This window comes from Mytilus californianus, unplaced genomic scaffold, assembly GCF_021869535.1.
Source record: "Mytilus californianus isolate M0D057914Y unplaced genomic scaffold, xbMytCali1.0.p SCAF_2, whole genome shotgun sequence".
NCBI classification, from domain to species: Eukaryota; Metazoa; Mollusca; class Bivalvia; order Mytilida; family Mytilidae; genus Mytilus; species Mytilus californianus.
In genome coordinates this window covers 90,120,330-90,133,818 of record NW_026262668.1, presented here as the reverse complement: position 1 = coordinate 90,133,818, position 13,489 = coordinate 90,120,330, and the positions used below count along the sequence as shown (strand labels likewise).

Here is a 13,489-nt window from a genome sequence, read left to right as displayed (position 1 = left end):
TACGACAAAAGGGATGATTTTTTTTCCCTTATTGTTAATTTTCCTTTTTTTGGACGGTGATGTTCCTCTGGCACAATCTTACGGTGTTTATATATCCCAACTTGTTCGTTATGCCCGTGTCTGTAGTGACGTTTGGATTTCAATGAGCGTAATCTATGTATTACTGGTAAATTATTAAGTCAGGGATTTCGTTACCACAAATTACTTAAAACCTTTACTAAATTCTTCCATAGATACAAAGGTTAGGTTTGCAAGTTTGACTGTACCTGTAAAAAACTTATTTCAGGCGGAAAAGCACATCCTAAATTTTACGGTGATGTTGTTTACCGAGCCCGGTAATTTATATACGATCCGGGTAAACTTTAAATAAACTTATTCTCATAGGTTACCAATTCAACACTGTAATTAGATCTTTGAATATTTTTTTATTGGTATAAATATTAATTTTATTATCAGTAAAGTAAAATCATACTAAATAGTTTTGTTATACACATATGTACTTTAATTTTGGAATTGCACAAGGTCATGTTTTTCTGACTGTTGATGACGACTTTACACTAAATCCATTGGATGTTTGATGTGTACTTGTTATTGGCTTTGAACTAGCTGTCAGTAACTGCGAGTACTCTCAGATCTGTACTAAGTGTCCGTTTTGTTTTTAGGCATGAGGAATGGATAAATACCCTGCCACGTCCAGTCTGTGTTTATGTTTGATGTTTTCTTCTTTGTATTGATCTGATGAGTTAAGCCTTTTTCAACTGATTTTTATATATAGTTTGTTCTTATGTTGTGCTGTTACACCACTGTCCCAGGTTTGGGAGAGTTGAGCTCTCACAAACATGTTTAACCTCGCCACATTTTTTATGTGCCTGTCCCAAGTCAGGAGTCTGTAGTTCAGTGGTTGTCGTTGGTTCATGTCTGTCATGTTTGTATTTCGTTGTTTTGTTATAAATTAGGCCGTTAGTTTTCTCAATTGAATTGTTTCATATTTTTCATGTCGGGGCCTTTTATAGCCGACTATACGGTATGGGTTTTTCTCACTGTTGAAGGCCGTACGGTTGCCTATAATTGCCTACATCCACTTTATTTGAACGTTGGTGGATAGTTGTCTCATTGGCAATCATACCTCATCTCCTTATTTTTATATTTGTTGAGTGTAAACATTTACACACATTTAAGGGAAGGAAACACAAACGCATCTCTTTAGTTTTAAAGTTTTCTTTATAGGTTACTTAAGTACAATGTTGCAAGTCTTATATCGTGTACAAAGAAGCACTGAATATCGTTAACCATAACTAATTAATAAGAATGTTTAAAAGGTTTTTATGTTTTATTTTATTTTGATCATTATCATTTTTTTGTCTTTTTGATTCATATTAATTGAAATGCCCTCTTTGGGCTCTTTAGAATAATTTGGAATAAAAGATATTGATATTTTTTGTTATTGATCTACTTTTAACCAATTTAAAAAAAAATGCTTCAACTTATAAACTATTTCTAGTGTGTTGCCGAAATATTTGTCATATGCATAAATGTTTGATAATATTTCGACACAACTCTTTCACGTAAGAATAATTTGAATTTAAATGTGAATAGAATATCAACTCTAGTTACATGATACAGACACTTGAATGCCAAAGCATTATTTTTATCAGATGGATGTGGGCTAGGAGGCTGGTTTCTAAGAAAACTAACAGACTGAATTATGTAAAAAAAAACAATAAAAGAAATACAAATATGATATAAAACAACAAACGACAACCACTGAGTTCGGATAAGCACATACAGAATATGGCGGGATTAAACATGTTTGGGGTACCCAACCCTCATTTTACCTTGGACAGTGCTGCAACAGCACATCACAACAAAAAATGTTCAAAACAAATCAAGAAAAACAAAATTGATGAATAGCATCTAAAGACATATTAGATCACGACATTAATCTTCTTATATCTTATGCATAGAACAGGAGACTCATATAGTGGCCTTTCTTTCTACAAATATGCAAACAATATCGCTTTATGTAAAAAGTATGAACTCAGAGCTAATCTCACACAGATTAAAAAATGATGGTCGTAAAGAACCGAATATTCCTCTCGTCCAAAAGTATGATTCATGCTAATTTTAAAAGCAGACTGCTTAACCGTAGAGGATGTATAAATACGTAGTCACGTCGGGTCGGAATGCAATGATAAGTGTTGGGAGAGAATCACGTTTTCCTATCGCTTAAGGATGTACACCTCTGAGGAGCCAAACATTTCTAGAATTAAACTTTTTTCTTAACCTGATTTTGGGGTTTATATGACTGTAAAAAGATAATTGGTGAAGAAAAAAATCATATGGTGGTGCACTTTCTTTTTTTGCTACAACCATTTGAAAGTACCCAATTTTGAAGATTTACCCATTTTTCATCAATTTTTACCCATTTTTGGGCTATTATCATGAAAAAAATCACAGTTTTACAATTAAACTTTTTTTCATACTTCATTAAAGATGAAGTGGACCAATCTGAATAAATTTAAATTAAAAAAACTATGGTTAGGTGTTAATATAAGAAAGATTTATAAAATTTTGTTGCTTTTTCGTGTCAAATTTTCCATGTTGTCAATTTTGTCAATTTTGGATTTTTCTCTTTTTTTTAGGACCAAAAGCATATTATTTCAACTTCTTTGTTATAAATGATTTAAAAAATACATATCTCAGAAATTTGAAAAGAAAAAAATTGATATGGGATGTACATGTATCTGGTAAAATCATTTCTTGTACCCCTCACCCATTTTCTCAACATTTTGGCTATTGAGACTGACGTGATTGGTTATAAAATTTGAAAATTTTATTACTCAAATACTACTTATTGTAAATACACAATTTTTTCACAGAATTAAGTTTGATTATAATATTTTTTTAAAATTCATTGATATTTTTCACTTATATCACATGTTTTGGAAATAATTCCAGAACGCGATTTCAACGAGACTGAAACCTCAGAAGAATACATCCTTAAGGCCGAGAAAGAAAAAAATCTGTGTTTCCGGTAACCCGACCGACCCTGTTTTTTAGCCCCGACCCTAATTTTTTTATTGGATCTTCAAAAAAAAGGTATCAACCGACCCTGTTTTTGACACAGGCTTCTGTTAATCGACATAATTATTTATCTAACTTGCTTCTACTGGCAAAGAAAGCCAGTAAAACATTTTATTTATGTCAAAAGGTATTCCAAATAGGTTAAAATCCAAGAAATTTGCACAGCAGGTGCTTCAAAAACATTGCAAATGGCCGCACTTCCGGTATTTAAAACTAATTACGGACCCGGACTTGGAAAAAAAATGATAATTTTCCGGATTTCGTTTACAATGTCAGAAAAAAAAAAAAAAAAATCCAACCTACCGACCCTATTTTTCAAAATGATGTTACCGGAAACACAGATATTTTTTTTTTAGGCCTAACAAGTACGTCATTTTTTTTGTCACTTTTTTAGAACCGGATTGGGTAAGAATAATTAGTGGTCATACTTTTGAGCCTTAGAACGTTTCGTTTGAAGGTTATAATTTAGCAACATTAAAAAGATCAATTACAGCTATAAAAATTAAGTTCTCGAATCTTAACAAAAATACATGTAGTATTGCAATTCAAGTGTGACAATAAAATACCATTTGAATAAAATAATAACTTCTTAAAGATGTTTATTTTGCAGGTCAAAAATCATGTGTTGTACTGAATACCCTTCCAGATTACCCCTAGTTTTTTGTAGGGTTCATGTTGCTCAGTCCTTAGTCTTCTAAGTAATGTTTTGTGAACTTGTTTGTCTTTTCGTCGTTTTTCGTTTTTTATCATGGCGTTGTTGGTTTCACTCGACTTATGAGTTTTGAATGTCCCCTTTCTCAACTTTTTAAAATATAAATAAATTAATAAAACACAAATACAATAACTGCAATTGGTTTACATCAACATATTCTTTTCCCAAGAGGGTTCGAAAGTTGACTGACAATTAAAAGATTTTTTTCATTTACTGAAGTCGTAAAAAATTAATGGGGAATGTGTCCATGGGACACAGATGATGCCCCCGCTTGAATATAACGTTATAAAGGGACATAACTCAAGAACTGAAAAAGTGACGCTACACAAATTTGTACTTGATCTGAGTTTTGTGGTAATACGCATTTTTATAAGTTTCATAACATTTGGTTGAGGCAAACTAAAGTTAGAGAACAGAAACGAAAATTTCAGCAATTTTTCCATTTGTAAAGGGGCATAACTCTAGAACGGTAAAAGTCACGCCACCAAAATTCCTTGATCTGTGTTTTGTGGTAATAAGCATTGTGTATAAGTTTGATAACATTTGGTTGAGGCAAACTAAAGTTAGAGAATGGAAACGAAAAATTCAGCATTTTAATCATTTGTAAAGGCGCATAACTCTAGAACGGTGAAAGTGACGCCACCAAATTTCAAACTTGATCTGTGTCTTGTGGTAATAAGCATTGTGTATAAGTTTCATAACATTTGTTTGAGGCAAACTAAAGTTAGAGAATGGAAACGAAAAATTCAGCAATTTTTCCATTTGTAAAGGGGCATAACTCTATAACGGTAAAAGTGACGCCACCAAAATTAAAACTTGATCTGTGTTTTGTGGTAATAAGCCTTGTGTATAAGTTTCATAATATTTGGTTGAGGCAAACTAAAGTTAGAGAACGGAAACCAATTTTGGGACGTACGTACAGACGGACAAGGGTAAAACTTAATGCTACGGCGGGGGCATACAGAATTTGATTAAGTGATTAACTCTTAGACTATATGGTGGCCTATTGGGAGGGCACTTTTCGAAACTATCAAAGATATCTTCTTTTTCTAGTGTTAGTCCAAATTTTCCGCATAGTATCCTGTTCGATTCAGTTTGTAGATCCTGCCGATTGATTTGTTTTAAATTCGTTTCGTACTTAATGTGTATCAAACATTTGTCACTGGATGATAAGCAAATATTTGTAATTAAATAAAAAAAATCGTAAAAAAGCAAATACATTGATATGATATTACAGGATCGTTTCGAAACCATGATATGTTTTTATTATTCGTTTCATTTGGTAATTTGCTAAATATATTTTTTTGTATATTTCCAGAGGATTACAGTGCAAAAATCGAAAATATAAAGCAATTAAGCACGACTTCAAAGTCCCCGTGTTAATGCTATAAAATTGCAAAATAAAATCCCACTGCCAGTTCCTGGACACATATAATTTAACGTTAATAGCGCTTAGTGACCATTAATTTCCTATAACCGGTCATCATATAAGTAAGACCTAATAAAAGGTTTGTAACAGATCAAATCCATTTGTGTTGTGTTTCGTGAGATACCAAGTACATACAACTTTTATTTTCTTAATGGCTCTTCATTCATTTTGATTAGCGAAATCAAAATTCTGACAATTTATTATCCTTGAAAAGCGTAGCGACACACAAGAATAAATACGTAACTGCATCAGATAACATATCGAATTAATTAATACCTCTGCACCACGCAATCCTGTAATGATTTTCTTATTTAAGTTACTTTATAAGTTAACTTATATATTTCTGGTATCCTTAAGCTTGTCACGTCTATTAAGGCTCTATAAGGGCATACAAAGAAACAAGTTTTATTTAAAATCAATTTCAAATGCTAAATAAATTTTTGTAGAAGTTATTTTTCTATGTAAATGTATCATGTTTCTAATTTGTGATATAAAGGCTTTAATTTGAATAATAAACCTTGTTACACAACTGACCTTCATGTTCAATTGCACAAAAAGAGGTTTTTGATAAATAAGCAAACATAAATGTGCTTCATCTGACAGTTATATGTAAGATCATGTTTAACTCTTCTTATATATATTAAAAAAAAAGACTTAATACGAGATATTTGTTTGTATTTAACCACGGATAAGCCTAGTACGTTGTAAATTTATGTCAATGGAAGAGTAGACGAATGCTACCGACCACTTCATTCGATTTGTTTGATTAGTATTGTAAATAGTGTATACGTGTTGTTTACTTGTAAATATTAAATTTTGGGATATTTTTTTGTCCACAATCTTTTAACATATATATTTATTTATATTGGTACCTGTGTATGTACATTATACAGTGCATATTCTAGAAAAAAAGGTTTATATATATATATATATATATATATCCAAATACTAAGCATTACAATACTTGTTTGTTTTTCAAATCTAGCAAAATCGTATAATGCCAAAATTTTAATATCAAATGTTAACATACTTAAGATTTAGAAACTTAATGTACCCTTAAAATTTTAACATAGTTTATACAAACACGAAAAAGATCCAAAAGTAAATAATTAATAAAAGCTTATGTCACTCATATAACAGAGGTCGTGGTCAGGTTGATTGTCTTTTGTATTGGATATCTGCAAATCTCAAGGATTGTGATATTCTTAATACTACACCTCACTGTTATATTGACTTGCAAGCCAACGAAGTATTTGATAAAATATTTATATATTACATATAGCTTTGATATAACAACTAAAATGTTAGTCTTTTAAATTTAGATTGGGAAACCATTTATTTATTTATTAGTTGTAATTGGCTTTGATCTAGTAACTGTGGGTACCATCGTGTCTTTCCTCTTGATGTTAGTTGTTTTTGTGCTTCGTGCCAATCTGACGAGTCAAGCCATTTCCAACTGATTTTTACAGTGTGCTGTAACATCAATGTCCAATGTAAGGCGTATGGTAAAGCGCTCATAGACATGTTTAACCAGTCACATTCTTTAAGTGTTCAGGGGCTGTTGCTGTTTGCCCTATTTGTTTGTCATTTATTGTTTAATCATAAATTAGGGATTTCGGGTATGAGTTGTTTCACATTTTGTTTTCTTGTCGGAGCCTTTTAACGCTGACTATATTATATGGGTTTTGCTTCTTGTTGAAAGCTGTTCAATGACCATGTACATGCACGTCACCTGGACTCTCATGGATTGATGTCTTATTTGCAATCATACCACATCTCATTATTTTTATAAAGTATGTAATTTTACATTTTGGAGATAAAATTTGTTGGTCAGTCATTCAGTTTTACATAGCTTTGTTTGTATCTGCAACAACTGAACATCACGTTTTTGTCATTCATAAACATATGACTTGACTCCTGAATTTTGCACGAGTTCAAATTCTCCAGACCTCACTAAGTAAAAGTTAATAAAAGTTATGTTTTTTTTTTTATTTAAAATGATTCAATGTAGACCCCAAATGACTGGCAATCGAAATAAAAATCCTGACTTCAGTTTAACAGTTGTACACATCTTCATCATTTGAGGCGTACATGTTAAGTGTCACGAGGAAGTATTATATCATGAGAATGAAAGTTTTTTCGTTTACCACCATGTATTTAACATATTATAAAATTATATAAGAAGGTTAAACGTCTATGAAGATGTGACTATACAATAATGCTATGCTAAGTTATGGGAAAACTAGTTTTGGGAAATAGCAGTTTTTATTCCGTTTTAAAGAAATTTAATTCTGTATTTTGAATTTTTCATAGCTTCACAATTGCATAATACAAACTCATTCAATAACACGAGAACAGAAATTCACTTGGAAACTCTTGAATCAAAGAAATCGTTCCACGTGGCAACGGACAGAATACTCTGGAAAAAAATCAGCAGCAATGACAGATGTGTAAATATCTACTTACCATGTGTAACCCCATGTTCAATGTAAGAGGGGCACTGAATATATTCACGGACTCCGGGAAGAGTATCTTGGAAACAGCCATAACCATCCCAAATCCGAGGACAATGACTTGTGCCATTATAAAGAAAAGGCGCCGCAAGTTGATCCTTGCAACATTTGATTGCAGAGTAACAACAATCGGTCCATCTTTTACAGTCTCCTTCCGCTTCTAATGTCTTACAAACATTTTTTGCAAAAGTTGCGTTTGAGATATTTGCTAAAATTTGTGTCCCTTTTTTATACCTTGATTCACTTGTTGCCTCCAAGAATAATCCTCTCGACACTAGTTCTTTATTCGTTGGGAATAAATACTGGTAGCACATAGAACATGTAATGAAGTTAAAAAATTTCTGATTTAAGTAATGAAACCTAGTCTGACAATAGCCCTCCATAGTTCTAAGTCAGAAATTTAAATAACTTCTCCAAAATGAACTTTAACAGTAACAGTGATGTGTTTACTCTGTTTTTTTAAATATAGTTTCCTTTATCCACTGATAAGTTGAATTGAAATAATTTATTGACTCTCAAACGTATAAGCGATCCCGATTGGTTAAAAACACCATAAATCACGTTCGCTTGTTATAGTAGTCGTCTGCCTCTGATAACGAAATGATGACAGTGATGAAACACACGCAGGACCACAATTTCTGAAAAAAACATAAGTCAGTATAAACAAGTGTTTTATCAATACAAAGATAATAAATCGTTTGTTAACAAAGCGAAACAAAATTTTTCCAATAAATGAATTTTAAAGAGACAGTTATTGATTTCGTAAACTTTCATAGTAATTTATCAACCAACAGGTCATTCAAAGTTAAAAAGGTTTTGGTCATTTATACATCCCAAATGTTGTTAAATTACACCTTTCGTCGAAAAATAAAAAGGGGAAGCTTGCACAAAATATTAACCGAAAAGATACATTCTGATAGTTTCAGTTTTGTCATACAAACGGATGGCACTGTTATTTTATTCTAAGAATTAATGAAAAAAAAATGTGTTTAGTCTTTTTTTTTTAAATATAGTTGCCTTTATCAATTGATAAGTTGAAATAATTTATTGACTCTCTAACTGACAAAAGATCCCGATTGGCTGACTATACGGTATGGATTTTTATCATTGTTGAAGCCGTATGGTGACTTATAATTGCTTTTATCTTCCGAATCGTCATTTGAACTCCGGTGGATAGTTGTCTCATTGGCAATCATATCCACATCTTCTTATTTTTATATGTAACATAATATTATATAATACATGTTTAAAATTTGTCTGCTCCTTCAATTTAAAAAATATATATATATATTAAAAGGCTATCTTACCTTTATTGTGTAGTTGCATTCCTACTTTACATAATAATTCAAAGATAACAGAAAAATGTTAAAATGCATCTTGAAATTGCATGGAGTGAAAAGATAAAGCAGTCTCCACAAATAGCACGACTGAAATATTTCCCATTAATTTTAAATCTTATAATGCAACAAATACATAAAATTCGTCAATCAGAACGTCTATCATTTAACAAATTACACTCGATGATCGTGCAACAAATCGACTGACGATATTATAATCATTGTGGTCTGATATAGAAATAAGCTTAACAAACATACTTATTTTTTCCTTGTTGAATCCTTTGACTACTTGTTGCTAGGTTGGCATAAGTCATTTGATGATTTATTGTAATAAATAGATAAATGTGTTGATACTTGGACGTGAAAGGTTTCTTTTACCTTGCTGTGATAGATTCAATTAAAAGTAAAATATGTAGACATTTTACACTTGGAGTAAATTAATATTTAATCCCGAACTTTAATCGTTTGTACAATTTTGATTATCAAACTGTTGCTGTTAACTGATTTCAAGGCAACGAAAGTAATGACAAATGGGTAAAATATCTACAGTTTAAAAACCAAATTCCTCAGTATTAGTTATGATGTGCACTGATATTGAGTTTTATAATAAAACTTCTTCAGGTAGACGCCAAGTCAAAGGTTTTGAAAGCAAATCATACAAACTAAAGTCAACACAAAAGTTTTATCTTTGTTCATTAAGAATTATACCACAAGGAATGCAAAGATTATGTCGAAGCAAGCGATTCTACAGATTTTGCTTTTCCTATCAGATGATTTATTGATTGATTGTTGGTTGCTTAAAGTCCCTTCTATCAGTTGACATTAAGGAATAACCATAAAGGTTAATGTTTAGGCTTTTACTTTCAAACCACGGACAGTTTAAAACAGTTTTGCAAATCATTAAAGTGTGTCCTATCAGTCTCCGCATACATTACATGAGCACGAACCATAACTTATCATGGTAACAATTCTGTACTTGAAAATATCGTTCTTCTATTTTAATAAGTGTGTGTTTTGTATAAATATGCTGTCAATGATAAAAGGTTGATGGCCTACTTAGCTCCACTTCAAACACTGCTATAATTATATTTAGGTCGTGTAATATTTACTAAAAAAGATTTTTTTAGTGCAAATATAAACAGAGTTTTCATTTCACAATTTTTAAACTATGCGCTATATATCATCTGCAACAACCAAGAAACCAAAGTTTACAAATCTGATTAGCATTCATTCTACAACGCATCATTCGTATAGAGAAGCACACAGTTTGCTGGAGGTAATGAGTGAAAAACCTTGAAAATAGATTGGATATGCATAAAACCGGAAACCAAGAAAAACACTGCTTATAGGCAAGCTTTTTCACTAATTGAAAATGTTATCAGGTGTTCTTGAAAAGTGTTTGATTAAATTTAAAACAATAAGGAAATAAAACGCGTTTAATTAATTTGTAAGCAAAAGGAACATTATTGGCAACAGGATTGGATTGGTATATGATAATACGTGTTGATCGAATATCCCAAAAGTCGACAAAAAACCTTAATATTCTGAGAGTCGCAGTCAATTTAATGCCATTTCCTAACCCCAAATTAAATACCACCAAAAGATAAAAAATATTCTGATCCCCAATTTGATGAAAAAAAATATTCTGAATCCAGATTTTCCCCATACCATATAGTGTTAAATTTTGGGGAAAAAATAATTTGATAAATAGTGTCGAAAAACTAAAAAAAATATTTCTGACTCAGACAAAAAACCATACCCCACCCTTGAAGTTTAATGGTTGCTCCCTTAACACCACCATTCTTAAAGCCACAATGTCATGTAAATAATCAAAAGAGGCATATTTCACACGAGGGTCATTCTCAAAAAGTCTTTTCCTTTTTACTTGCATTTAAAATATCGATTCTTTGATTTTCTACAATGACTTATTTCAAAACATTTTCTAAATTATATAAACCCGAAGATAGCCAAATACAGCAGTGTTGGAATTTTTTTTAATATTTATCAAAAAATGTTTAAGAAGGTCTTAAACAAAGCCAACATTCTGTCATTAGTAAAATTATGCATGTACTGTGCTTTTGCAACAAATAGATTCATTTTGGGGAGTGACGTCCTTTGTTACAAAATTTTACAAACACATGCACAATTTCATGATTTTATTTTGAAGGAAAGTTCCTTCCGGACAGGAATTTGTAGCGCGAAATAACAATTTGTATTTATGGAAACATGTAAAATTGTTCGAAACGTTTAAAAATGTGATAGATTCTTTGATATTAAAATTCCAAGAGAATTTGACCACTTTAGATTTTTACCCTATGAGTAAATAATATTTAGGGAAATATTATCGAAATTGAATGAAAGTCATCAAATAGCAAGTATTTATGAATACTGTCTTAAGAAGTTAATGTTAATTTAATTAAAATGTAGTTCATTTCAAGTGATTAGTATGTCTTAATTCAGATTCATGATTTCAAAGTAAGCTTTGTGAAAGAGTTTGTTAATATATTTTTCTGCTCCACACGTGTGTCACATTATTATTATTATAATTATTATTATTGTTATTGTTATTGTTATTGTTATTGTTATTATTATTATTATTATTATTATTATCACATTTTGTATATGTTTGAATTTTTTTATTTCATATCATATGATTTTTTTTCTTTTAAAAATTTTGACTGACCTATTTTTAACTTAGTCTCATAGAACTTGAGCTGTCCTAAGCGATATTGTGTTTTTTTGGTATTAAATCTTGCAACGTGAATTTACAAATATTGTATGTTTTTTTCCGACCTGAATTACTTTAGAGTTGATCCGTTGTTAATAAATGCAGAATGTGTGGTTTCAGATCCTTTATAAGCTTTATTATGGTTGGCCTGCTTTTAAAGATACAGGAGGAAGGCGGGTCATCATTTAGCATCTGAAATTGCAAAAAATCTACAAGCATTTCAAAATAACTTAAGTATTATTTTGTTTGTTATTTAATTTTGACGATTTAGCACAAAAAAATGACCCTGCGGTAGAATTTCGTTTTTTAATTGCCTGATCTTTGTTTGCTTAACTACCAATTGCTTATATTTCATGCATGTTTAGGACGAGGAAACTTTTTATCAAATATGTAGGTAATGTAAGATGGATCAACTGTGATGAAACCTGAAAATTAGGACTGCATCTGGAAAAGAAAGAATTTTGAATCGGAGCAGAAATTTGGCCTTACATCACAGTTTAACATGAAGGGAGCTTGACACCAGGGTTATGAGATTTAACGTCTCCATTTCAACCAGACACATTGCGCAGTGCGCATTTGAGAAATCCTCAAAACTGGGAACATCCATTGATCCGTGGGGGAGGGGGATGTCTGTCCTCACTTGCCCCCGGAGTTTGTGTTTTGAAATCTGATAGAAACGTCTTTCAAAGCTTTAGATGCCAGGTGTGCAATAGAAACTCCCTTGATTTGCCAACTGAATTGTCGAATAATCGAATTGAAAAATGATCAATAGACTTTTTCAAGAAATTGTTTTGGACTGAATTAAATCAAAGTGTGCGTTAAATATACAATGAAAGTCATGCTGGTGAAAATAATGATCCTTAGTATTTACCTTCAGCGTAGTAAGAAGCAACCATCTGATTTTTAAGGATATCCTGGACATGGTTTTAGAACATGTGTACTTTCACAGTGGCGGATAAGGGTGTGTTAGTGTTATTTCTAAAAGAAGTCGGGGAAAGGAAACGTGCAACATCTGTTTATAACGAAGTTTAACAGGGTTTAAATCTTTTGCCCTTTTGTACATGAATTTGTTTTCTAAGGAAAAGTTTAACAACTGCACATATGCTATACATATACCTCTTATTGTATTTTAGATTTCATTTTCATTTTAAGTACATCCTGGTTGTTTGTAGTGTCCGCATGTTTTCTTTATGTATTATAAAAGTAATGTTCAAATTCACAACACTCATATCAATATGTAACGGTGGTCTAAAATGCATGGTTTATATAACTTACCTTGTTGTAAGTCAGTTAAAAGCTCACCATATAAAAACAACACATCTTATAACCTAAAGTATATACACATTTCCGAAACAGATACTTCAGATCGGAATTTAGATATATCATTATTTTCCTGTAGTAAATTATAAATAAACTGTCTGATATTTGTATCAAATGTGTGACATTATAATACTGATACTAGAATAATTACGTAAAGGTTCAATGTCCCTCATTATAGTAACAACGAGGGAAGAAAATGTTTTAAAGTGTTATGCAGATTCCTAGTATCAAGTACGTAAATAAAACATAGTTTTAAATTAACGCCAATTAAATAACACCAAAAAACAAACCATTCATTCGAAAACTTAAATAATCACTTAAAATTAGTCTTTTCTCAAATTCTTGTTCAAACCATGTAATGTATGT

General features: G+C 31.2%; 1 protein-coding gene across 1 annotated transcript in view; it reads right to left on the bottom strand.

Annotated features, from left to right (window-relative positions):
* The window catches only part of LOC127730391 (calcitonin gene-related peptide type 1 receptor-like), a 78,240-nt gene extending 65,007 nt beyond the window's left edge, over window positions 1–13,233 (bottom strand). The window contains exons 1-2 of the mRNA XM_052238771.1: window positions 13,079–13,233; window positions 7,692–8,376 (exon numbers count right to left, since the gene is read on the bottom strand). Coding sequence (XP_052094731.1) covers window positions 7,692–8,121 — 430 coding nt within the window. The 5' untranslated portion in view covers window positions 8,122–8,376; window positions 13,079–13,233. The remainder of the gene's footprint in view (window positions 1–7,691; window positions 8,377–13,078) is intronic.
* Between the last annotated feature and the right edge of the window lie 256 nt (window positions 13,234–13,489).